Source organism: Excalfactoria chinensis, chromosome 2, assembly GCF_039878825.1.
Source record: "Excalfactoria chinensis isolate bCotChi1 chromosome 2, bCotChi1.hap2, whole genome shotgun sequence".
Lineage (NCBI taxonomy): Eukaryota > Metazoa > Chordata > Aves > Galliformes > Phasianidae > Excalfactoria > Excalfactoria chinensis.
Window position 1 is genome coordinate 122,690,510 of NC_092826.1, and position 27,562 is coordinate 122,718,071.

Here is a 27,562-nt window from a genome sequence, read left to right on the forward strand (position 1 = left end):
CCATGCAGATGTCATGGGCCTTGGGGAAGGAAATACTGCATTTCTGAGACCCTGGGTGGAAAGTGCAAGACCTCAGTTGTCAGGTCTGATTTCATTTCATAGTTCACATCTGCATCTTTATCTAGAATCATCGTCCTTGACATCCAGTTTGTGAGCTGGGAAGCGCCTCCTCAGCATTCCTGTTATGGCTCAGTGTGTGGGGCAGCAGCGCGGGCTGTTCGCAGGCCCACTGCGCGCACCACGGACGACAGCGCAAGCCGTGAGCGGGTCGGGCAGAGGAAGAAGCGGCCGGGCCCGCCCCGGGGTGCCCTCCTCTCCCCGCCAGCCTCGCACCCACCCCGCTCCCCCGCCTCTGCAGTCCCCGGGGCCGGGCCGCGGCGGGGCGGCGGGTAAGTCCCGCCCAGAGCGGGGCGGGAGCCGCGGGGATTGAGGCGCTGGCGGCGGGGGACGGGAGGTGCTGCCGGCGGAGGGTCCCGCCGCGGGGTGAGCGAGAGCGCGCGGCCGGGCCCTGAAGCGCGGCGGCTGTGGGCGCCTCTCCCGTCAGGCCGGGGTCGGGAAACTTCGCCGAAGTTACGGCCGAGGGCGGCTCCCGGCGCTGGGGAGGGCGGGAGGCGGCGGGGCCGAGCTGAGCGCTCCGTAGAGGGCAGCGGCAGCACGGGTCCGAGGGCTCAGGGCGCTGAGGCGCGGTACGGCCCGCCCGTAGAGCGCGGCCGCAGCCCGGTGGAGGGCGGTACTGGTGGGGGCGGGGAGCGGCGGCTGGAGGCGGGGCGGGCGGGGCCGGGCTGGGGAGCGTCGCCTGTGTGCTGGTCAATTAGTCATGGGGAGCTGAGGCTGCTTCGCTGCGAGAGCCGCTACGCGCTATTATTAGAGCTGGTATTTAATGTCGGTGCGCGCATACCGACTTAGATATTGGGACGACGTCCTCTGCAGTACTCTCCCGTCAAAGGGAAGTTCTGTGAAGGAACAGGTGTCTCAGTCCCAAAGTCGGACCTTCAAGCCGTCTTTAGCTGCTGCTCCACCCGAAAGCTCAGACGCTGGGCAGCCCCTGGAGAAGTTTGTGTACTGTGGTGGGCCTGGTCATGAGCTGAAAGGTGTACATCACTTCGGTGACCAGCTCAGATGAACAACTTTTGTGGCTGAGCAAGTTCATCATCAACATAAATGACCTCTAGGAAATCCGAAGATACTCTGTTTTATTTAGGTGTCCTTCTTGTTGGGGATGCTGTCTTCTCTGTGCTGGAAGCATGTGATAGCTCTTGAATGAAACAGGTTTTTAGCCAGAGGTCACTTCCTTTTTGGAAAATAGTGTTTTGCCTGTGTAGAATTGCCCTGCAGTTTATGCTGGATGTGTTTGTTATTCAACACTATCTGCCATAATATGTTCTGTAGTGTTTAAAGGTTGTTGTCTTTTTCCTGCTGGAGGCTGCGTTTTGGCAATGGGTGAAGTGATGCTTGTAAGAGGTAGTTTTGTATCGTTTTGTCAGGTACTTCGGGATGGTTACATGAAAGACTACGGATGTGTCATTTATTATTAGGTGTGCCTCTCATGTTTTGGAATTTAATAGACATAAGATTTGCCCTCATGTCACCATCATCACATTTGATTTTGTAGCAATAATCCAAGGTGGCAACAATGGCATTCAGATGTTTAATTACATTTCATATAGGTGACCAGTGTTAACTTATTAAATTAATGTGTGGTAGAGCAGGAGCAAGTGTCACCCCTTCCCTCTGTGCTTAGGAAGACATCAGCTTGCTCCTCACATATCAAAACCAGAATATAGTCAGCCATATGGCACCAGAGAGTGTTTATTAAAGGAATGTTTCTCTGAACATTCTGTGTACTTTATTTCTTATTTCACTTCTTGTGGATCTCAAATATTTTTTTCCGTCTCTTGGAAATTAAAACATTGAACAACATTCATTCTTCAGCAAGCTGAAGCCAAGATTACTTACAGTTTCATGACAATTAATAAAGCCGGATTTCTGTTAGCATCAGACTAGCCACCTCCTCCACAGTTTGCTTATCAGTGGGCATTTTCACGTGGGTCTGGGGAATTTCTTCTGGTCTCACTGTTGGAACTCTTGGGGGATGTAAAACTGGACGCAGGGATCCCACTCTTTGTTACTCAGTTCACGTTGGGTATCAAAGATTTCTTGCAGTGCAGCTAATGAGTAGTTTCCAGGACAAAGATAGAGTTTGTATCTTCTTGCAGAAATACTTTGTTATTCTGTGACACGGAAAGAGTTCTTTGTAGTTCTTGTTAACAGTGACCATTCATCTGTACTTAGAAAAAGCCAAAGAATTTTTTTGCAGGAGAGCTGACAGCCTTTCCAGCTTCTGTGTGTTGGTTGTTCCTGCTGTTCTTATATTGTACCCAACTGAGGGTGAGTGCATAGTCCAAGTTGTACAAGTAAGAGTTCATTGAGCAGCCTGGTCTAGTGAGAGGTGTCCCTGCCAGTAAGGGGGGTGTGGAACTAGATGATCTTAAAGGTCCCTTCTAACCCAAACCATTCTATGTTTCTGTGGTCGACTTTGACCGCTGATAAAGTATACACTCTATAAAGATGGACTCTGAGTTACAAAACAGCTCGAAGTTGCACTCCAGCATTCGGTTGCCTTTTGTTTTTCTGTGTGGGCTAGTTTCTGCTGGTGCAGAAGTTGCTGCAGTCTGCCATCTCAGATGAGATACTAAACCTCGTGTCCATGCCATGGAGATATCCATGACCTTAAGTAAAGAGAAAGCCAATAAATCAATAAGAATAATGGTAGTTAGCTTTATGCTTAAGTTTCAGATCTGAAATTTGGAGGGAATGAAGACAGGAGACATATTCATTTCCTGTATTAGCAGGAGAGCGTGCGCTTGTAACCAACCCAGCACCATGAGAAGCAAATAAGATTCCTTTTAGCCTTAGGAATACAAACACATGTATCAGCATGCAGGCTTTGGCCCACGTTTGCACAGACTGTTATACAGTGCAAAGTGACTTCAGTCCTGATATTTGGCCTAAAACCACTGTATGTGCATGTAAAATATAATTAATGTAATGCTTGATCCTAGGGCAGAATTTTTATATGACCTTTTATCAGGAGTAGCTTTGGAAGCTGCCCAAACTACAAAATCCCCTGGAGAAGTTGATGAAAAAAACATCTTTGGGGATGTCGATCTCAGATCTCTGAGGAAGAGAAACTTCCACGTGACTTTGCTCTGAGAAGCCTCTGTTTTGAGTCTGGTATCTGCCTAGAAATAAGGTTAAATGAAAGTCTGATTCTGTTATCTTAACAGCAGCTGAACTTTAACCAAATTTAAGTAAGCGTGTGTATTAAGTGGTAAGGAAGAAATCAGTTCTGTGTTTATCTGACTGAAGACCAGAGTAGCATGAGAACGTGACCCTCAGACTGTGTGATGCTGGAAGGTCAGCCTGTCTGCCAGTAGCTGAGCAAAGCAAGGGGTGTGCAGTGGGAATGTTCACTTATCCTTGCAGGTGAATGTTGTAAAAGCTTTGCTCTCACTTGCCCAGTTCCTTTCCCAAAGGTGTATTTTTCAAAGGTTCCAAGGGCAACAAATCAGTATATTGGCCTTTCACTTATGTTGAAATAGTGTTTAAATTCTCTTACAGCTGAAGTATCTTCACTTCTAATTTGTAGGACATTGCCAGTACCATTCCAGCAATGTAACTGCTTGAGATGTGTTTACACGTGTGTTTTGCTGGGTCTTCTGCTTCTCATGACAGGATTATGTAGTGCTCAGCTAAAAGTCTTGTAATATTTTTTTCATAGCACATGTTGTAACAAAGCAAAGTCTTATTTCTACCTCAGTTACCTAAAAACTTTTTGGTTGCTCAAATCATAGGTAAGAACTGTAGCAGAAAAACAGTATTTGAAATTTCTTCTGCCTTGGCTTCTGAAAGGAAGTGGTGCTTCTCACTGCTGTGGGACCAGAGCTAGGTTGCTGAAGGCTGCTTTGTTAACACATTATTCTGAATATCTCTGGGACCATGTGTTTAAGGGAAAGAAATACAAGGGATGGGCAATGCTTTTTGATTATTTCCCCCAAAAGGACTCATGTTGGATCCACTGGCCAATTCCTACCCAGTCAGGAGATTACAGGTTCATCCACATAAAGCTGAGAAACTTCAAGTGCCCTATTAAGGGAATGGCTACAATTAATGCTTCTATGGGGTTAGATGAGAGCTACTGTAAGAGAGAGACACTGTAAGTGTGGACCTCCTGTCAGATGGCTTTAGTCAAGGTAAGGAAAATCACTCCTGACACACATAGATCCTTCAGACGCTAAGGTTTGCCCCAGTGTTACATGCAGGGAGGTACTAAAAGGCCACTCTGATGCATTTTTACTGGGAGCTAGGGGGTAAGCCAGCACTGTACCTCCCTTTTCCCTTAGTACTTCTGCACTAAGCAAAGGGCCATACAATGAAAAGCTGTCATGGCACCTTTTTCTTTTCTTTTTTTTAAAGCAACAGGATGTAAAGCCAGTGAATAAAGAAAGGCCTCTACTCAGATGGATAAGATGACTTGCTGCAGCTTTGGTTTCTGAGTTAGCATGAAATTCAGAAAGTCTGTTGGTCTCATAACTCCAGTCTGGGATAGGAAACAACCACTATTGCTTCTTATCATTCAATCAGGAAGGATGGTTAGGACTTTAATGGAAGTAATCTGCTTCACCTTCAGAGAAGCACATCTGCTGTTTCTGCAAAAGAAACAAGAGTTTGCCCAGAAACCTGCATTTTTTCACTGTCCTTTGGCCCCATTTGCAAATTCAGGTTTTTATGTGTCAGAGAACTCAAAAGACTTGCTTGTCTGGTGAGGAAAAGGGAGAATTGTGCCTGCAGTATTGAGTTCCTTTCACCCTATAAACCTCTGTGGTAGTTTACCACATCTATGCTCCGTATTTCTGATGCAGGCTTTTCCATGCATTGTACAGGTCGCTCACAGTAGAACAGAGTGCTCAAAGCATTTCCTCCAGCTATATATACATAGCAAACCTGTGCTGTGTCACACTTCTTGCGTTACCAGATTATGCAGGGAAAGACCCTCTTACAATGCTCCCCACGCAGCCAGAGCAACATGAACTCCTAAGTGGCAGCCATGTTTCATTTTGGGGAGAATACAATAAATATCTATTATCCAGCCATTCTTTTTGCATTTTTGTCATTCTTTTTTGTCACCTCAGTCTGGGTTTAGTGTCACTGTAATCTTGCATTGTAATTGAATGACAATAAGATGATTCTCATACAAGTCTGGAGAAAATCCGTGCTAACAGCATTAAAATGTGCTTACCGAATCAAAACAAGTGCAGCGTTAGCATGTGGAAGCTGTGTCTGTGCTTTTATAATGTTTCAGCAATATGAGATTACTGGAGGAAGCAACTAATCCAGACCTAGGAAGACATCCCATTACAAGGCCATTCCAATGACACAGTGGCTGATGTGCACGTTTCAGATGGGAAAAGCAGTAGCACACATCTTGCCGTCAGTATTCAGGCAAAACCATCTACTGAATTTAGCAGTTTTTACCGAGGCAAGGAATGCAGTACTGTGGCCTTTTTAGCAGCAAGTTTCTTTTCTTTGTCTCACCAGCATTAAACAGTAGGCTGAGAGATGTATTTTATGCACCATACGGTGAGTTGTAAGGATATGTCTGAAGTTTATTACAGAGATGTCAGGACACTGTTTGAAGGCCATTGTGAAAAAGACATTTGATTGTATCTTAAAGATTACGTCGATTTCCCTTTTATCTCAGTGTGTAATTTTCAGGAAATGTCATTTATTTCTCTCTTAGAGGAGCCTTGGTCTGTGGGGAAGTACTTTGGCACTACCAGAGTGTAATTAGAGATTTCCAAACCCAAAATACTGTTATGGCCAGGTAGGCAGCTGCCCCTTTATCCTTATCATAGGCAGATGCACCTTCCCATTTTCTCTTTCCCATTCTCTCTCCTCAACCTGGGTGAGGATTCAGGAGGCAGAATCTACACACCTCCTACGGGACCACCTAAAATGCTCGTTCTTGTCCAGGGTTGTTTTTTGACTCCCTGCATAACCCATGGGAAGAGGCAGATACAGAACGTAGCTTGTCCTGGCCTGTCTCAAACATTCAGAGTAGGCTGCATGAATTACCTCTGGATATGTGTTCGATCCCACTACCAAAATGGTCCAGGCAATTACTCTGTGGAAGATGTGCACCATTTTAGATGGCTAAATGAGAGGGTATGAATTCAGTCCCCAGGAGTATGAAAGAACAGACTTTCTCAGGAGGAAGTTATGTGTAAAGCATGGCATGCCAGTCATTAGTTAAAGATGTGGATGTTGCTTTCTGAAGAAACATATACATGTTTAAATTAAGCAGCAGTCATTATTCAATTTAATAGCTGTTTGCACATAAATCTGTTCTAAAGTCACTAATTAAATTATGTTTCCATTAGGCGAATCTGATCAAGAATAATGTATCATGATAGCATATTCATGGCACGCTGTCTATGTAAATGACAGTAGAGAAGATAACAGGACAGTGTCTTTAAAAAGAATTCCAGTCACGAGTTGTTGGCTGCCTTTAGTTCTCGTAATATTTTTTTTATTAGAAGTGTTGGTTTTCTAAAAGTGTGTTGGTAAGCACGCACTGACATTAATGTTAATCATATTTTTCAGTGAGATAAAATTAGGCCTACTTTAAATGCTGTTTGTGTCAGTTTCCATTTTTGAGATGCTTCTTACAGTCATAAAAATACTTGGCCTCAATCAAAAGGTTCAATAATAGGTAGTGCTTTTGTAAGCATTGTAGATACACTATAATCTGAACTCCAGAGTGTAAAAATTAACAGATTAAGAACTGCTACAAGAGAATCCTGGCACCAGAACAGGTAATTCTAGATGTTTCCTGCTGTTGTAAATCAGAAGGCAGCAGCCTCGGGCTGTATGAAGATTTCACACAACCATAGGTCTTCCCAGTCTTCAGGCCAGATTAATTGAGGGTAATCTGATTTAGCCGTGTCAGAAAGGAATTGGTGGGAGCAAACGCTGAAAGTTAAGGTTTTATTTAAAAGAAACACATTGGAAAGTGAGCAAAACTTCTGAATCACACAGAACGGCTATTTGGAGTCTCTGAAGTGTCAGGTAACTGAATAAATGAAGCGGATACTTGTTATGAAAAGGGACTGTAATTATTTTGTGTCTGAATTTTTAAGAGAGCTTCAATACTTACGTATTTAGAGACCTCAATATTTATATAGGTTTGTTTTCCTAACTTTGAAAATCATCAGTGAATGAACATAGTGAAAAAAATACGTCTACAGTACAGAGTGGGTGTCGCCCCTCTTTGTGTTCCTGGGGTCCTACTGCAGTCCTACTGCACACCAGAGCATTGATGCTTAGTGAAGAAGAAAAGGGTACAGTTCTCATAGTCTCTCTGCTGTGTGCACAAGAATGACTCAGATCACTGAACTTTCTCCAGAACAGTGGGCTGCTCTATAGAACACCGCCTTATTCCAGAATGCAATTAATGGCTGGGTAACTTAATTGAATTGCAGTTAGCAGCAGTTTCTGACTAAGACAGGTATTTTGCTTTTAAGTATTTGCTCAAGAATAATATTTTCTGAAATCATGCACTTCATAATTTGTTTGGCAAAAAATAAATCATTCTATTAGTCAGCCAGCAGTCTGTTCTATGAGAGTAATTATTCTTCTGCCTTCTCAAACAAGTCAACGCACCAGTCTACAAATGAAATTCATAAAAGAACAGTTCTTCCTAAGTGGAATTATCGCACACGTCTCCTTACACACAGGGCAAGAAGTACGGTCAGTCAGTCTTTTTCTTATGGACGGCAGAGTTCTCATATACAGGAACTGCCAGCAGTGCAAACTTAACTCAGCAGGTGATGTCTGCCTACTACGGGTCACTGTGACAAGTGTACTCTGACAGTGAGTCTTGCTCATGAAAAGAAAGTATCCCCAAAGAGCTATAGGTGTTCTGCTGCCCTTTGATATGCAGACTTGAGTGCCCTTCAGATTTCAGCTTTCTGCCATCCTAGTTGATTAACAGTAGCAGTTAAAAGGAAAATGTCTTCTGAGGGCTTCACCAGTGGCAAATCCATGTTTGTGATATTATTCACTAAAGGGAGACAGAAATGGGAAAGACCTCTCTTTTTAATCAATAATGCATGCTCTAGTTAGTCCTGTCCTCTGGACATGATTAAACATGTATTTTGTTTCATAACTGCTGATTTTGGTTGACTAGGGATTGTAACTACATATCCTCAAGCCTTTGCAGCTAGCATCAGGAAGATCTAACGTGAACTGAGTAGTCAGCTGTGTTTAATGTTAATATGGCACATAAACTAAAAAGACCACCCCCACCCCCAAAAGAAGAAAAATCCCCCCAAATCCCAGCGGAGCAGCTAATTCTAACCTGTAGAGATCCAGGCTAAACTTCCACCAAGCAGATGTCTGTGATGTGAGCCAATTGTAGATGGTAGCCTCCAGGTATGTCTTTGTCACCATTCATTTGAAGTTTTGAAAAATAACATGGTTTCATTTATGTTAAAGATAAGGGGAAAAAGCTCAGAATAAGAGGCTGAGCCATGTAAATGAAATGTTAGGCTAAGGTTTGTTCTCAGCTGGTAAAATATTTGGCCAAGGAAGCTGATGGAAAAAGCATTTTGGAAGCACACTGGAATTTCTGCCCAGCTGGATGGGGTCAGGTTGGGTTTTCCGTGTCTGTTGTTGCTTGGAGGATCCGCCCTGTGTCTAGGCCAGTGGGGCTGGCAGGACTTGGCCCATGCTAAGAGCCTGAGCACTTGGCCCCCTCCCTGCATTCCCTGTGCTGGAGCACACAAGGCTCCTCAACGCGGGAAAGGGAACGTGCGTCTTGGAGGACATAGAATGAAAGTACCAGTCAGGAATACTCAGTTTGGATGCCAAGTGCGTTCATCTGGTGGCTCAAGCTGACAGAATTCAAGATGACAAAATCTGACAGCTGCTAAAGAGTAGAGAATCCAAAATGAACATCCAGTGGTTGTTGTTAAATAGGAAACGTTCATCTTAACGTGGTATTGGCCACTGCACAAGAAATGGTGATGATTTCCTTTACTGAAATGTGATATTGTTACAGTGTTAGGGTACTGGCACAGTTGTAACTAGAGAACATAAGTGCTTTGATTTTCATATTGATTGTTCTGCTGAAGCCATGTTGGAACCGTTCAAAAGCAATACTGTATGTAGGTATGTGTGTGAGTGAGAATTCAGAAATTTGCTAAGAAATGCTTTTCATTTTCTAAAATGTTTTGTTTCCTTTTTCTTCTTCCCAGAATTTTTCAGATCTGATTTTTTTTCCCATTACAATAGCTGAAGAAAAATGTCTTCCCTGAGTGGAAAGGCACAAACAGTGCTGGGCCTGGTGGAGCCGGTGCAGCTCGGCTGTACATTGACTCATGAACACTTGTCCATGGACTACAGCAGCTTCTTCTGTCCACCTTCACCAGGCCAAGAGCCTTTGTCTGAGGGGCCCATCAAGATGAAGAACTTGTTTTGGATCAAGCAGAATCCCTACAGCCATAAAGACAACCTTCTTCTGTGTCAGGAGATGGATGCCGTGAGGGAGGAACTGCTGCATTTTAAAGCAGCAGGTGGTGGGACTATCGTGGAGAACACAACCACGGGAATCCGTCGGGATGTGAAGACTTTGAAGAAACTCGCAGAAGAAACCGGAGTCCATATTATTGCTGGGGCTGGGTTTTATGTGGATTCCACGCATTCTTCTCAAACACAGGCTATGACAGTGGAGCAGGTAAGTCTTAAGCATTTCTGGGGGGTCTCTCTGCTGTGAGTCATCTCTGGATGTGTCAAAGATGGAGAGAAGTTCAAACAAAATGGATTAAATCTTGAAGTTCTTAGTTTGCAAAACTTAAGAGCAGCGTTCCTGTTTTTGTGTAATAGCGGGACCAGCCCTACTGGTGTGTACTGGGATCATCTGTCAGCATTTCCAGTTCTTAAACTGTTTTCTCTCAGGGATTAGTTGTGATGTAACAGCAAAAGGAAAATAAAATATCTCACGTGTAGGCATCTGGTACAACACCAATTATCCTTTTTACGGTTATTTAGGGAAGAAGCGTATCTCTTCTTCCTCGTTTGTCTGTTTTCCTGGTAATTACTTCCCAATTAGATCACACAGAATTCTTGTGAAAAGCATAAAAAATAGCAGTATTTATAGGACAGTTGTAAATCATCACTCTGCTCAAGCTGCCAGTTACTTCTCTCTTCTCTGCCGTTTTGCAGTCTCTTCAGGGCAGAATCTAAATCCTGTTGTTTGCATGGTGCCCAAAACAATGTGTTAATAATGACTGAGATCCCCAGATATTTCTGTAATAATAAATATTCATTCATCTTTTATTAAGAAAATGTGATGATAGGGAGAAGAAGGAAGGGAACTCTCCAAGGCAGGAGGCTGTGAATGTGAGTAGAGCTGAGAAATGTTGTTTTTTTTAATCTATCACAGTTTACAAATGAGTCAAATTCACTTTAAAAATAAATGTTTCAAACTCCAGCAGATGTAATGTGATGCAGTCCTGCAAACCTCAGCGGACAGAAGTGGAACAAGCTGTAGGGCAGTGCTTTTCCTAAAAATGTAGGATTTGCTACAAATAGATGGCTTTGGGCAATTTCCCTTCCGTATTTGATGGACTGCTGCAGATCCACAGGTGTCCTGTAGTCAGCAGTTAATCAATACTTAATCCAGTCAAACAGACAATAATATATGTTGCTCCAGAAGTAATGCCTCCTGTTTATTTCCATGGAAACTACAGCAGATATGAAGAGCACAGTGAAACTATTTGATAGAGCATATCCTCAGCTACAAAACACTTCTTCACTGTGGTCACCACAATTAGCTTTGCGTATTTACCTGGGATTGGCCTGCATGCTATGCCTGTAACAGTTTGCACTAGCGGAGGTGAGCCAGTGTCACTGTCATCACTGCTGAAATGCACCGCCCATCAGCTCACTGTGCTCACATCCACTGTTTGGTCTCCATAAACATTCTGCAAGCATCAGTGGATGTCACCAAATGCAATTTTTTCTGCGTGGAGGAATTCACACACCTTTGTTTCATCCACACTTCGGTGTCAGGCACCGTTTTGTCAGAGTGCCCTTCTGCTGCCATCTGTCACATGGCAACAACATGTCACAGAATACTGGAGGGAAGGTTCCACCTCTACTGCTCTACCACCAACATCCGCATCTGATGTTGTGGGTCAGCATCATAAAATAGGAGACATTACTTCTAGAGCAGCCCTTCTGGTTACTAACAGAAAATTGTACAGTGGCTGATCTGTGGTAAGACTAATTTGACTTAATGATATGTTTTCTTGAGGGAGATATGTAGGTGTTTGCAAGTTCACAGAAATGTTTAGTGAAATGAGGGTATTATTGATTCAGGAGCAATGTTCTTTGGGTTGATCTAAGGAGAGAAGTGAAAAAAGTGAATTCCCTGTCTGATTGTCTATAGAAATTTATACATGAAGCAGAAGGTGTGTGATCATAGGATGGAGGATTGGGCATATGCTCAGCTGAGCTTTCTGCTTGTAATTCTGGAGTCTGTTGAGATATTGTGGTTTTACATTTGCAATCCAAAGAGCAGAACTTGCCTTAAACTTGACTTTTTGGTTTCTGTGGCCTGGAATCTTTGCCAGACTTTCTTCCTTTTCTGTCTGAATGACAAGGATTCCTTTTTTGCTGAGCCCTGGTTTAGCAGGACTTGTTTCTGGATTCACTAGCTTAAATCAATACTCAAACTGTGTGTGGACTAACTTTTCCTACAAACTGAACAATTAAGGGAGAGATGCTCTTAAGTGTGGATACTGTTCTATTGATTTCCTTCTCTGTTTATTTTGGTCTTAGTTAATGGCTAGGTTAATGTTAGTAGGCAGAAACTATATTTTAACTGCAGCGTTTTCACACAGCCAACTGTTAAATAAGTCCAAAAGGACCTTAGTAGTATACTTGCACAGCGCCCATAGGTCACATTTGATGTTTTTTAATAAAAATGTTATTACTAACAAAAAAATCTCATTTTCCCAATCTTCAGCTCACAGGCATCATTGTTGATGAGATCCTCCATGGAGCAGATGGGACTGACATCAGGTGTGGAGTAGTGGGAGAGATTGGCTGCTCCTGGCCCATGACTGCAAGTGAACGCAGGGTGCTGCAGGCAGCTGCACATGCACAGGCACAGATCGGGTGCCCCATCATCATCCACCCTGGCAGGCACAGCGATGCACCCTTCCAGATAGTTCGTATCCTGCAGGAAGCTGGGGCTGATGTTTCCAAAACAGTCATGTCTCACCTTGACAGGTAAGCGGGCTGCTCAGCTCTCATTCTGGCTGTGCTTCCACAACTCGTGGAATTCTGGGGAACAGCTCTGCAAAAAGCTATTTTTTATTGTGCTCTGATATTGTGACATGAAGTATATTTTCGTGTTTACTGACTTTAAAATATGTAACTCCTTATATAAAGCTTTATCAGTTTCCAGCACTTTGATCTGGATCAGCGCTTAGGTTTGTACTGATAAAAACACCCACGAATTTTAAACACTCCTTCAGAAGCTCTGGAGGCAAGATTAAGAGTAACTGTAGCTGCATTTTGCATTTCTTTATTTCCTAAAGAAGATTTGCTGAATTCACCTGTTTGTACAAGTCACGAGAACTGGATGTTGAGTGGATCTCACCAGACGTGGTGGGGGCTGCTGGGATTCCAGCGTTTTGGAAACTGGGCCACTGTTATGGGCCTGGCCACAGCCTCACTGATGCTAATGGAGCACTCACTGATTTGGATGGATTCTGGATCAAAGCTGGATCTTTTCAATTCTGCTATCAGACAGAAGAACTACTACTTAAAAAGAAAACTGTTGGATTTTGGATGATCCTTACCTTAGACCACAGAGCTACCTTCCAGTTTCCTTGAGAGCAAAGCCTACATCAGATATGTGGAGGAACCGGGGTGCTTTTCTCACTCCAATTTAGAAACACATTCTCTATTAACAAATCAAATCTTGTGTGGCTCACGATGAGCTGGAAAAAGTCCAAGCATTGATTAGTTTGGACAGTTGTTGAATAATGGAGACTGTGGTCATATGACTGTCAGCAATTGGATTGTTTGTCCTCAACATGAGTGTAATGCAGGCAAGAGCTCTGATCTCCAGATTTCTAATCATTATAGGCTCTATGAGCTTACAAATCAAGCTGCAAGTTTTGTGTGTTTGTACAGCCTGGTGTTTTGTATGGGGCTTTAGGAACACAATATTCAGTGTCATGAAATTTTACCTATATTCTATGATACAGAAATGATATGGGCTTTCCTTATGTGTTTACCTGAATTTCACTGTATGTATAGCTCTTTTTTTTTCCCCTCACAGTTCTTAAGAAAAACTGATGGTTTAAATCTTCTTGTCAAAGATGACTGAGCGGGCTGCAGTGTTTTTGCTACAACATAAACATCAGTTCTGTTTTTTTTTTGCCTTTACACACTATTGTAGATCACACTGGATTCAGTGATTTATTGGTGGAAAAAATAAGCAATGTAAGTAGGAAAACAGTCAAGGCAGAGGTTCAGTTTCTCTTACAGCCACTGATATGCAATATGGCATTTCCTTATTCTGTCTTTCTTCTATCATTATTTTCACACATTCAGGTTGGCAGTTGCTGTAACATAGGCTCTAAACTGCTGTGAAGTTTGGCTTTGCAATGTGCATTTAACATTTTAAGTCTCTTTCACTGAGAAGAATCCATGTGGGAGCATCCCAGCCCTTTCAATGTGAGATGAATTTGTACATAGCTCCGTATTTCATGCCAGCTTTTGACATACACAGAGGGGCAGTTTTCAGGTGGATTTACAGTCAAATGCTAAAACTAAAATGCAGGCCATCGTTTATGCCATTTAGTATCTTAGAACAAAAAGCAGCAAGTGTCCATCTTGGAAATACAGTGCACATGAAGGAAGCAAAAGCTCCTGAATCTTGGCTGCTGAATCCAATCCCTTAATGGGGATTAAGGTTGTAAAGGTAGATCTGATCTTGGTAGAGATCAGCACCCATTGCTTCAGGAACTTTTCTTCAAAGACTCATAGCAACTGTTGGGACTGTTGGTCTGAAAGTGTTTTGGTGGATGTCCCTTACAGATGAAGTCCAGCCTACAGGACCTGTGTCCCATCTCCTTTTCCTTGCGTTCTGGACAGCTCAGGGCTATGCTGCCCCAACACATAGATCCAGCACACGGACCAGCCACTGGAACTGGGAGCTGCTGCTGCTGCATCCACGAGGCCTCCAAGGGGACCCAGGGGCTGGGGAAATCAAGCTCTCCTGCTCTTTAGTGGGACGGAACTTCCAAAACTACTGTGCTAAGTGTAGTTTCCAAAACCTGTTGCTCTGGCTGTGATTTTGAAACACATTGTTGGTGGAGTTTTTGTTGTGGTTTTTGGTTTGGTTTGGTTGTTTGTTTGTTTTTTAATTATTATAATTGGCAAGTCTTAAACTCTTCCTGATGGCAGGCTTCTCTCAACAAGGGTTATCATCTCTTTCATCTGTTCTTCCTCCTCGATCCTGTTAAGTCATAATATATTGAATTTGTGACATCAGCCATTTCCATAGGAGCAGACTGTGATGTAAATTGTATAGGATAAAATTAATTTATGATGTGAATATCAGCAATAAGAGAAGAACAGAATTGCAGCCATTCTGGTTAACTGCGTTGCCCTGGTGGAAAGCTGTTTTCTTCCTAGATGCAAAAAAAAATGTGTAATGGTTATAAGAGTAAATTTACAAGGTATCACTTGAGGGTTGGATAGTGGGTTTTCTTGTCGTTCTTGTTTTTTATCTGCATAGTTCATATTCTCGGTAAAAATATTTCAGTGAAAAAAAATCACAGAGCTGTAGAGTTATCCTTCTTTTCCAAATGAATGATGGGTTTCAGTAGCTTTGTTTCTTCACTTTTCAAATCTGATGCAAAAGCCACACCTCAGCTGCTTGCAGACCCATTATATATTTTCGTAAGAGCATTTCCTTAAGGTGTTCTGGCCACATCCCAGTGCAGACTGTGATATATTGCATTTCCAGTGACAGTCTGGAGCCATCACTGTACATTAGAGAAACTAAAGACAAAGTTATGTATTAACGGTGCTTGATGGATGAAACAAGCCCTGGATGTATCTGTCTCCTGTAACTCTTCTGGGAAAGTAAATCTGTCTTATGGAAGCAATCCATTGTCTTTTTTTTTTTTAAATGTCACTGTGTTAACCTCCTCCTTAAATGTCCTTCCTTGTTTGATTGTCCATTTAGTAGTTCAGTGATATCAAAAGTAAGGAACCTTTCTGTTTCTAGTTAAAGATGATTGTAAATGCTCTTATTACATCATGGGGGAAGAGTTGCTTTTGCTTCATTTGCATTTAATACATGATTGGAAGAAAGATAGTGCTGTGTATCAGGTTAAGTTGCGTGCATTGAAAGTGTTCTGTTTTTCAACATCGTGTGTTACTGTTTTTGTTCCTTACAAGTAGGAAGTCACAAAATATCTTACCATCCCACCATGAGATTCTTTTTTCCTTTTTAGAGTGCTGACATTGTGTTCTGTGTGTTTTGCAGGAGCATATTTGATACAAAGAAACTTCTGGAATTTGCTAAACTTGGATGCTACTTGGAGTATGACCTATTTGGCACAGAATTTATCTATTACCAGCTCCAACCTGACATTGACATGCCGAGTGACAATGACAGAATTGCAAGGTACCTGCTTCCGTGTGGTTTAAGCAATAGCATTGCCACTGACAAATTAATATTATCGGTATCCATCTTTAAGGGCATCACAGAGCAGTTCTGCTTACAGTTCAAAATTGTCTTTTCTCATACTAAAATAATGGATTCTTTTTTATTTTTTTGCTGCTGTCACTTCTTCAGAGCACCATGTATAATTTCTTCTATCTGCAAAGGAAAACGTGGCGTCAGAGAGTTGTGGAGTATAACTTGAGAAAAAGATCAAAAGCTGCTTTAACTTCATTCTCTGTCCTAATTCCATGCTGATTTTGTTTAATTTTATCATTTATTGCATGTATATAGACTGACAAATTATAAAAGGGAAGTCTGTAAATGCAGGATATGTGTTAGGATTTGACTTTTGTTTGAAGCCCAGTGTCACTACCAAGCGTTGTTGGAGCCTGTGATGTCCTCTCACAAGTGAGCACAACTCATTGGTTTTCTTGCATGGATTTGGTTCCCTTTTTCTGTCCTGAAAACCACGCTTGTTCTTCCATACTTTTTATCATTTATCTTCCTCGTTTGCTTTGTCCTTTCCTGCTTTGGAAGGATGAGGTTCCTGTCTCTTTAGAGCTGTCATTCTCTTCACATCCACAGTGTGAAAATATTGGCCCTACTGGCAGGATCTCTCTTCCCCATTTCTCATCGATGCATGCGGTCCCAGCTCAGCTGCATGACAGGTCTGCTGTGCTCAGCTAACATGAAGCATTGCTTCATCCTCTCTGTCCAGATATGCCATCTTCCTTTGCTGTTCATCTTCAGTGTTTGTGTGTAGTCAAGTGGCAGGTTTCTGAGGGGTGGGATGCCAGCCTACCTTATATCTTTTCCACTTCCAGAATCAGAAACAATTCTTTCTTTCTCTTTCATGAGAAAGCCTATAAGGTTCTTAATCACCAATGAAGTAGCTTGCTTGCTTTCACCTGCACTTGTGACCTTGCTTTTCTGCCTTTCACCGTCAGATTAGCTGCCAAACATCTCTGTTTTAAGGCTGTGGAAGTTAGTGTTCCACTTACTGTCAAGCATTTCTGCTGCTTCTCACACTAGGAGTCCTTCCTCTAACAGAGCTCTGTCTTGTGCTTAGTATTCTGAACTGTTGGAATGTGTTTTCACATTGAGAATGTGAATGTGTTGCTCCCCTCTCCTGTGCTGCAGTTGGTCAACATGCATAGAAGCACTGCGAAGAGAATGTGTAGAAGGATGGACTATGCCTTGGTTAATAAGGGCTTATTCAGCCATGGCAAAGTTTTCATTCCATCCATGAGTCCTGCTTAGCCACCAGCATCTCTCCTTAAACTCTCTGACAGCTGAGTGTTCATTGCAGTGCTGCTCATAGGCAGAAAATACTGAAAGTTTGTTTTCTCTTGTATGATGTGAAAACCTGCACCTGAGTTAGGAGTGCCATTAGGTGGGTTTTAATAAGCTTTTGCTGCAGTCCTCCTGAGTTGCTGTTTTTTTGTGTTTCTTTTTTCTTTTTTTTTTTTTTTTTTTTTTTGGCAATCAAAATGGTCCTTAAATGATGAACAAATTTGACCAAACTAAATGGAAAAATATATGTTCAGATCTTATCTATTCAAATAATAAGTTAACTTCAAACACAGTTTAATTTGTGCGTACTTAGCTCGTTTATGCTGCAATCTATTGCCAGTGCAAGTAAAGAACTGAATATTTTTGCAAGGGCAGCTTTTCTCTGAGTCAGCAGCAAGTGCCAACTGAACTCAGAGGAACGAACAAGCTTCATATATGGAATGAAAAGGACCCTACCCCTCCCCAACCCACAAAATTAGTCCAACTGTGGAAGAAGGTGATTAAGAAATGTTTAATCAGCCAAGAACTCAGACAGCCCTCCAGTGTTGTTGCTCTTATTCTCTGATTAACTGGTTTCTGTGTTTCAAGCTAGAGAAAGCAGCAGTGACATCGTACTCCTACAACATACATACTATTCCTATTGCTTTTGTGAAAGATGTTTTCTTACCAAATTCAATCACGCTTGACTTCTTCTTACTGTGCCCATATTAATTAGGTCATGCTGGATGTATCTCCTCATAAGTAATTGTAATAAAAACTGACAGTAAGGGTTTCCAGATATGGTGTGGTTTCTTACAGAACTAGTGTTTGCTTTCTTGCTGATCAAAGTACAGACGAGAAGATGAAAATTAGAATTTCACAGTGCTGGCATGTGATGGAATTGGGTGGCTCAGTGAGAAATGAGTGCTTTCCTGGTCTATCTGCCTCTGCCACTTTAATGCTGTGGTCTGCCACCAATGCAAGCAAAAAACGGAAGCTTAGGGGTGTGAAGTCATGCAGTGCATAAGTTTGGGCTCCTACTGAATAAGTAAGTTCTAAAAACTGGGTTTAGCAAGGGATTACGATTTTCAGAGTGAAATGGGGAACAGAAGGCCTCCTTGTAGCAGGCTTGCCAGAAGGCAATGACCAGAAGTCTTTGAGTCAAGCTTGTCAGTTTACCAAGTCTGTTCAGCTAGGCTGCTGCATTAACTCCTCTCACTTGCTGGCATATGCCAGCACTCTACAGTGTTTGTCTTATTTATCTAATTTAATGAGCATATTTGGAACATGTTTGATTGATAACTGTTTATGTGGAATACGATGCTGACAATTCAGAATTTTTATCAACCTGCTAATTCCAGATGAGAATTAACCAATGATGTGAAAGCATTTGTGTAATTGAGCACAACCAGTCAGGTCCTTAACGGCTGTTACAGGACTAGTGTTGTGTCAGCAGCAACAGCTAAACCCCATGAACTGATCATGCTGAAAAGGAGCTTTTTTGAGAACTTGTTACCGCGCACATAAAAGCCGCACCCTGTGCTTTGTGATAGTGACATTCTTGAATGCCTCCATAGGCTCAGTGAGATTGGAAATCCAAAGCTGTTGCCAACTGGGAAGAGTTTTCCTTGTCCACTTTGGGATATGTGGTAGAGTGGAGGTTTTTCAATTCAATACATTTTAAGTTTGAAATAAATATAAGGCATGTGTCTTTTCAGTACCTAACAATAGTCATAATGCAGTGTAGGAATACAAAGATGTGAGATGTTTAAATACTGATGAGTCCTGTGCCGAGGACCTGCCAGTGAGAGCTATGCTTTTTGCTTTTGCAGGATTCGTATGCTGGTCGATGAAGGCTATGAAGACAGAATTCTGATGGCTCATGATGTGCACACGAAGAACAGGCTGATGAAATACGGAGGTCATGGATATTCACATATCCTCAAAAATATTGTTCCTAAAATGCTGGTTAGAGGCATTTCCCAGGAGAGAATTGATAAAATACTGATAGAAAATCCAAAGCGGTGGCTGACTTTTAAGTAAGAATAGTGAATGAATATTCCTGCCTTATCAGGAGGATTGATACAATTCAGATATGATTTAGGAGAGCAGCCATTTAAATATGTGCTTGTTTTTGGTGATCCAGAAGGTATTAGTGCTATGAACAACCTGATTATGACTTTTTAATGAGACCAACAAAAATTACTTATTTTCTCTGTATTCCCTCCCTTCTAGAAGTCCATTTGTGAATGATTTGGATGGATGCGCACCTATCTGCAAAATCTTTTGGTGTATTAAAATAATTGTTAGCAAAGAGTAATCTCATATTATTATTACGTTATCCAAAAATATTTTTGAAGGAGCATCATCTGGGCTTTGAAAGAAATTACAGTTTTCAATTAAATTCCCCTTCTCCAGGGTGTGATTTCAATTCGTGTAATATTGATAATCTGCTAATTATCCTTTTATTAAGCACTATTTAAATGATAGAAGGTCTGTCACTTTTAAATCACTTCCAAAGAGAACAGAGGGCACAATTTCAAATCGTTCTAAAAAAGACTGTTTCTTTCTAGTTGAACAATAGACTTATTTCTAACCGAAACTGGAAGAAAAAAAAAACACATGAAAAATGTTATTTTTTAATAAAGCAGTTTGTAGACTCCCGTACGTAGTAGTGTCATGGATTTCTTTTTTAAGCATTCATTGGTCATCTTGAACTTATGGGATCTCCCTGTGGTCACATCGGTGCATACAGACCATCATCAGCTTTTCATAAGGATGCAACACCCAAAGTCAAAATATATTACATAATATGGTTTTAATGAGTTGCAATAGTTATAACAAAGGTCGTGATATAAGTCTTTACAAATCAGTATATCAAGATATGATGAAAAAGGAAGAAATGTTTGCCTTATCTGTGTTTTTCACGTAAAGTGTGTTCTTTCCTCTTGTCTATCTTTTACCAGGGCGATTTATCCAAAAATAGAGGTCTTACCCAGTAGTAATGGTAGCCTGATTTCAAAAGCTTCTTCAGATTTGACCTAATATGTCTTGTAGTGCTGAAGTTCTTCCAGTGAACACCTCAGTAAATACACACTGCTAGTTGCAAATGACCTCTAGCTTGTTACATTACTGCTTGATACTGCACAAACAACCTCTAGCTGCACTGCTGGCAGTGCGCTGAGTGATAAAAGCAATCCTGGACTGAACAGACAAGAAGTCAGCTACACATCTGCTACTGCAATGCGTGACGTAGTAGTAAGAAACCTGGAGTGATCCCTGTGATGTACACACACAGCTCAGCGCTGCTGCAGTCCAGAAGCATAACCGCTCTGATGAGACACCACACAAGCAGTCTGCAACTCACTGTCCCTCTGCAACACCAAGATGAATTAAGCCAGCCATCCTCTTAGCCTGGACCATCAGCATGGTTTTTGAGTTGGACAACTCAAACCAGATACAGAATGAGTACTGTGCTCAGTTTAAAAGCTTTACTCATTCAAATGAGGTTTTTAGAAACGTTCTTCAAATCTTCATCGCTTTTACTGAGGAATCAGCACTGGAGAGCATTTGGCTCTATGGCAGACACTTCTGGTGCCTTACTGCAGAGAAATGTGAGTTCATACCCTTAGCAGATTAGACAAGCCTGCTTATGGCAAATGGCATGAAATGGAAATGCTGGGGATTGCCTCTATTACTCCTCAATGAGTTATATAAATTTTACCTTGAATTTGCCAAATTGTTAACAATAACATAGCCAGCTGTGCTGAGGAGCTAGTTAGTTAGTTAATACTTGGTAACATTCTGAGATGGAAATTTGCAGGTTTTAATCTGAGAGAAATAGACAGCCTCCCATCCCCCAAACAAAGCAAATAGGAAATCTGGTTTTGGAGTAGAAGTATTCAGTGGCTATTCCTGGTATGACTGATTTTAAAGCATTCTTATAACTATGTAACTCATAGTACCTGTGCTTAGTTTAATTCTCCAAGCTATTAATCCTTTATATGTATTAAACTTCTTTCCTTGAGACTTTAGATATATATATCTTTATATATATATATATGAATGAGAAAAATAGGTTTTAATACACACTCTCTTGCATGTAAATATCTGCTTCTTTCTTTGCATATGTGTTTTCATTTTTGGTAATATACTTATCTATGTCCGTTTCATAGGCACACCTTATCACAAACTGATAGCTAAGTACCACGGAGAAGGCCTGTGTCCCAACGTTTTCTCCTACATCACATCTCCTGCTCTTCCTTTGTGGGAACGACCCCACCAACTTCAGTGAGGCGAGACACTGAAGACAGTGAAGTGTTGGCCCATTCCTACAGAATTCCAGTTGAACACCTGCAGTATGTTAAGTCGTTACTGTTTTAATAAAAATATTAGCCAGGTACAGACTAAGTGCTAAAGAACTAATGAAGACTAGTTGATGCAAAGAAAACATCTGACCTGGGTCTGAGGATGTGGATTCTAGGCCTAAATATTTACATGACTAACCATCAGGAACGGGCCTGTAACATTGGCTAAATATATATTTACACGTGTTTACAAATTAACAGCCAAATCCTCTTTCCACTAACATCAATGGGAGCTTTGCCATTGGCTTCAGTGTAATCAGGGATTTGGTCCAAAATAATAGTTAGACAGCTGATAAATTTTTCAGGAAAAAAAGTGTTGTTTTTTTTCTTTACTATTCCTCTTTTTCTTATAGAACACAGCTAAGGGGAAGACAAAACTGAACAACTTCAGTGGTTGGATATTATGTTAGAAGTCTAATGTAAACCTACAAAGCAGGAACACTGAGTTAAGGCTCATTAAGCTGATTAGTTTCTAGTTTTAAGTGGAAGGAGGAGAAAAGTACAAGGCAAACAATTCCTTTGGAGAGAGAAAGTGTATTTTGATTACCTCTTCCTTTTATTGTAAAATCATTCCTCACCACACTATGAGTGGACTCCAAGCATCATTGTTAGCAGGTAAGTCACAAGAACCAAAGCTGAAGTATGGATAAAGCAGCAAGATCATAACACATCAAAGTATCATATACACTGAAGAAATAACTCAGCGTCTTTTTGTGGTTGTTTCTTTCCTATAAAAATCTGACCTATGTAAGACTTCATTCACATGGACACTAACAATGAGGAAGTATTTGCTTTGGCGGTAGTGGTTCGCACACCTGTTTAGCTTGTGTTGTATTTTTCTTAACGTAAAGTTTCTCTGTGTCGTACAGATGTGTATCAGGTAGCATTCGACGTTCCCCCACTAGTGAGGCGTAGCGGTCGATCTCTGCTGGGGTGCTTGTTTCATTGACTTTTGCCACGCAAATCCATTGCTTAGAAGAGCGAGCTTCGTTGTCGGAGTGCTTGGGCGGGTCTTTTGACTCATTATCATCAGTCGGCATAAATAATAAATCCAGAAAATGTGCTGTATTTGTTGTTGTTTCCTCCATGTGCTTTTCCTCCATCTAATTTAATGTATACTTCGTCTCCCGGCTCCAAGTGAAGAACCACGCTGTTACTGGCATAGTCGTAATTCTGGTCGGCATCCTGAGCAATGGCACTAGCTCGAACCTACGTAAAACACATAATCAGTGGTTAAGAAAACCCAGATAACGTGGTGAAATTAAAGCATAGACTCAGCATTTCATTCAGCTTCAGGACGTTGCCACTTTACATGTGTAAAAGCATACATTGCCTGTTTTTCCTACAGGTACTGCTGATTTTCTCCTACAAAACAGTATCTGAAACTACAGCAAAGACCTGCTCATTCCTCAGCCACCTGCTGAATACAACACCACTTTCACTCCAGTAAATGTGTTGTGCTTTTGAAAGCATGTATTTAATAGCAGCTGGAGTTGGGACAACTGACTCTGGTCCTGTGCCAGCTTTACATCGGTGCAACTTTCATCTCGGTGGAACAACTGATTGACATTGGCGAAGGACTGCAGCGAGGCCTTGTGGAGACCAGGCTGGAGTTCTTCCACAGCCAATTTATTGCCGTACAGCTAACGGGATCGTGCTGCAGAAAGAAAGAAAAAAGGCCCAGCCACACACCCAGAGCACAGCACGCCCCAACGCACACAGGGAGGTAAGGAACCAGGCGGGATTTGGAAAAGCTGTTCATGCCACATTTCATTGAGCAAGCGGTCACTGTCTGTGCAGTGTAAAAGATGCCCACTGAGCAATGATGGGTACGTCGCTGTATACTTTGAGAGGTTATGGAATTAACAGGCAGTGGAGGAACTTCTAATTCCATTTACAACTTCCACTCAAACGTGCATTTCTGTCCCACTCCCCCCTGGCTGTGCCACGAGTGATCAGACTGGATGCAGTCTGTAATTTCAGGAGGTGCGTTGGTTTCCAGCAGCGTCTGTGGCACTGGAAGTCTCCAAATCATTTATACATCATTTCTGCCTGTTCGTTAAAATATTTAAACTCGGCTGTGTGTGATTTATTGCAGTGCAACACATCATCTGCTTGTTGCTTGTCTTTGTTCCGGCATCGTTACGGGGCAGTAAGTGATTTAGTGGCACTGCAAACCTGAGCTAAGTAATAATGCATGACTTGGTGTACCTCGTGTGGGATTTTGTCCACTCCGATCTGAAGGAAGAGGCTGTAAGCCACAAATGGCCACGGATCCCTTTCAAGTTTAAATGACAGATTTCCTAATTAAACTTTCACGGGGTATGATCTCCCATTAATACTGAGACGTTAAAAAGGGAGGAGGGGTCTTTACCGTGGAGGACCGCGTGGTATTAAAAACCATAGCAGGTGAGAATTCTTTGTGCCTCCTGTATGGGTGAGGAGGGCTGAGAAGTCTTGCAGCGCTTTGACAGCCTGCAAATCTACTACTGCGTGTTAACAATCCCCACCTATTTCAGGACCTCTTCATCCCCAACCGCCTGGAATTGTTTACAGAGCGCATCTCTTCTTCGGTGTCTCAGCAAGCCTTATTCTAAGCACTGGGTGTTTCCTCTGGGTTAATGACCAGCGGGTGGAGCTGAAGGCTCTGAGTATTAACCCTAGAAACACCCCCAAAGAAAACAGCATGGGCTGACACTGTTGGGAGGGTAAATGGAACGGGCAAAATGGAAAGGAGTGAAATGGCTGCAGGTGAGGCGGAGAAATTTTCACAGAGATCAACTATCTTGCCTGCTTGCAAACAAAATGGCTTCAACAGCTTTCCAAATCGCCATTTAGCTTATCATTAAATGCTATGTAGTGTATTTCTCTCAGTTTCATATTGGCTGTGGATAGCAGGAGCAAACTCAGATTGTGTGACTGACTGTCGTAAGGTCAATGTATGAACACTGGATACAACAACAGACATTTCGTGCTCAGATTTGAGACAGAACCTTGTGCCTGAAGGCAAAAAAAGAAACCCAAGTGCAGATATTACTGCCCTGCGCGTGGTGCTAAACGTCCTGTACATCCAGTGTGCTGTAGGCTTATACCTGCTCGTCTCGTTAGCCAGCATCACTTCCTGGTAAAGCCTGGGAGAAGAGCCTCGAGGAGAGCTGGGAGCAGGGCTGTGAGTGTGAGCGTATCTCAGAGCGAAGCCGCTCGGCCCCATATGGCCCTGCAGCCGCACAGCTCTCACCTCATCCTGCAGCCACACTGAGCTCCGCGCTCAGCACCTCCCTGTGATGCATTAACACCGCACACCTTGGCGTTCCTCGCAGGCACTGCGTGGGCATGGAAGGCTTTCCTGTGAGCCACGCACCTTCCACCCGGCATTTCCATTGTTAGAAAGCACTGCGTTTACCGTGACATCTTTGTCAGGGTCCCCGACACCTCACCTGCAGCATTTCTGCTCTTCCTCACCACCGACACACACGGCCTGTGCTGGAACCGCATCTGTGATACATAAGTTGCGTGCGGGTATTTGCCTACTTATTTACACACACATCTGCAGCTCCACACACAGACACCTCCCTCCTTTTCTTCTTTGAGACACCGGGAGTTCAGTCCGCCTCATGCCTGACGCTGAAGTTGTGTCTGGAAACAGACTTCGGGCTCCATGTAATATTTATAGCCCGCTACTTTTATTTAAAAGCGCCGGGGCCTGGGGAAATAAACCTGTGAACCGCGTTGTAACAGGGGCCGGGAACGGCCGTTATGTTCTAATTGCCGGCGTAATGGTATTCCCACGGCGGGCAGCGCTGCCTTTACGTGGAGAAATCAAAGCGAATGCATTACAGCGCGCTCCGTTTTACCGGTCCCGGTTTATCTGCTGCGATGATATTTACGGCAGACATTTTCTAACTTAATTAATTGCCGCCGATGTCCTCATTATCCCGTTTTCACAGCGCTTCTGAGGAGCCATAAACAAAAGGTTAAGCGCCGTGTCGGACTCGGCTGCCGCCGCGGGCGGAGATGAGGGAACGAACGGCCCCTCCCGGCCCCTCCCGGCCCCCAGCCGCCCGGGACGCGGCCGCTGCCCGACGGCACCTCGGGAGCGGCGTTGCCCGGCCCCGCCGAGGGAGCGCGGAGCGGCCCCGGGGACGGCGGTACAGCCACAGCCTCGGCGAGCGCAGCGCCTCTCCTAATTAAAACGGATCGCTCCGCTGTCTTTCGCGCGGCGGCATCGCAAGATCTTTAATTATTTGTGAACGTCGCCATCCACCCTCGGGGAACAGCGGCGAGTCGGGACCACCACGGTGCTTCTAGGGGTGTTCGGCACAAAGCTGAAAGTCCACCGGCGCTTCCCCCCGGCGCTGACCCGCTGCGAGGCTGGACCCGGGGCCGCCAAGATCGCAGGGGCGGCCGCTTCATGCCCAGACCCGGACCGTCCCTCCTCCTTCAGGGCTCCCCGTCCCCTCCCGGCTCCCGCTCCTCTCAGCGCTCCCACACCGCGGCTCCCCGCCCCGTCCCGGCTCCGTTCCCGCAGGTTTGCCCCCCCCCTCCCCCCCGCCCCGGCCCACCTGGTTGTTCTTGCAGAGGTCGGCCCACATGCTGGTGCCGTCGCCGCCCCGCATGAGCACATGGTAGGTGAAGAAGTAGATGCCGGGGATGGAGCAGGTGAACTTGCCGGTGGTGGGGTCGTAGTGGTTGCCCAGGTTGGTGACCACGTCGTCGAACTTGAGCACCTCGTAGCCCTCGTGCTGCCGCTTCAGGCCGGCGTAGAAGGCGATCTTGGGCACGGTGCTGTAGGTGGCGGCGCTGATGGCCCCCGCCGCGTTCAGCCCCGGCGCCCCGGGCGGCCCCGGCAGCCCTTGCCGTCCCGGCTCGCCCTTCTCGCCCGGCGGTCCCACCGGCCCGGGCGGCCCCGGCTCCCCCGGCGGCCCGCGGGGCCCCGCTTTGCCCGGCCGGCCGGCGTCCCCCTTGGGCCCCTGGATGAAGGTGGGCAGGGACTGCATGAGGCCGCGGTCGGGCGTGGCCGCCGTGCTGGGCGCCTTGGTGCCTCCGTAGGGGTCGCAGACCATGCGGCAGGTGCCCAGCATCTCGTAGTGCGCCGAGGTGCCGGCCGAGCTCACCAGCACCGGGATGAGGACGACGAGCAGCAGCACCATCACCACCCCCAGCGCTCCGGCCGCGATCAGCCGCCGCCTGCTGCCCACCAGCCGGCTCAGCGCAGGGCGATCCTCCTGCCTGCTTTTGGACAGAATCTTGATGGCCGTGCGGGGACCTCCTCGGAGCCGAAAAAAAAAGCCGAGCCCGAGCGAGCCCGGCTAACGGGGCTGCTGCCCTCCCGCCGCCGGCGGGTCCGGCGCTGCTCCGCGACCGCCGCGGGCGGGTGTGGACGGAGCGCCGCCGCCGCCCCGACCGCCGCACTTTTATGCTCCCGCCGGCGATCGACTTTTTTTTTTTGCACACCGTGCCAGTCCGAGTGAAGTTTCTTTCCCTCAAGTTGCCGCAGCCTTTTTTCCTTTTCCCGTCGCTCTCCCCGCTCGCTCCCGCCGGCTGCTTTTTTTTTTCTCTCTCTTTTTTTTTTCCCCTTAGAGGTGACGGCGCTCGATGGGGACGCGCTGCCCGCTGCCCGACGCCGCTCAGAGCCCGCGCCGCCGCCGGAGCCGGAGGGAGAGCGGGATCCCGCTCGGTGCCACCTGCCAGCAGACGAGGAGGCTGCCGAGCGCGCTGGAGCAATTTATAGGCACCCAAAAGCGCAGGGGAAAGGGGAGCTGCTTTGGCATCTCATTCCAGCATCTGCTCCGCTCTTCCCACTCACAGGGAGTTTGGCATTACTCTGGCAGTGTGGGAAATATATATTTTTTTCCTCTCTCCCCCCCGTAGCCCTCCCCACGTCTCCCTCCCTCCCCCCCCCCCCCTCTCCTCCCCCCCCCAGACGGATGAACAGCAAAATCGTGCGCCTCGCTCAGTGCTGCGCCGCGCGGTGACGGCTCGTTCTGAGCGCAGCGAGAGGCAGAGCTCTGCCGGGCCTTTCGGGCACCCCCGGGGTCACCGGCGGAGAACTGGAAGGTCACCCCACCTCCCTCCCAATGCTGCCCCGGGGCCGCCCCACCGCGCC

General features: G+C 44.5%; 2 protein-coding genes across 2 annotated transcripts; one reads left to right on the forward strand and one right to left on the reverse strand.

The window, feature by feature from the left end:
• The first annotated feature begins 410 nt into the window (after positions 1-410).
• PTER (phosphotriesterase related) lies at positions 411-19,543 on the forward strand. Its single transcript, XM_072329754.1, has 5 exons — positions 411-483; positions 9,318-9,796; positions 12,092-12,357; positions 15,638-15,778; positions 18,922-19,543. The coding sequence occupies exons 2-5, from the start codon at positions 9,365-9,367 to the stop codon at positions 19,130-19,132; spliced, it is 1,050 nt and encodes a 349-aa protein (XP_072185855.1). The 5' UTR covers positions 411-483; positions 9,318-9,364; the 3' UTR covers positions 19,133-19,543.
• Positions 19,544-19,888: 345 nt separating this feature from the next.
• On the reverse strand, positions 19,889-27,257 carry C1QL3 (complement C1q like 3). Its single transcript, XM_072329755.1, has 2 exons — positions 26,019-27,257; positions 19,889-22,665 (listed from the first exon to the last, which is right to left on the reverse strand). Exons 1-2 carry the CDS (start codon positions 26,604-26,606, stop codon positions 22,486-22,488), a joined length of 768 nt encoding a protein of 255 aa, XP_072185856.1. The 5' UTR covers positions 26,607-27,257; the 3' UTR covers positions 19,889-22,485.
• Positions 27,258-27,562: the final 305 nt, after the last annotated feature.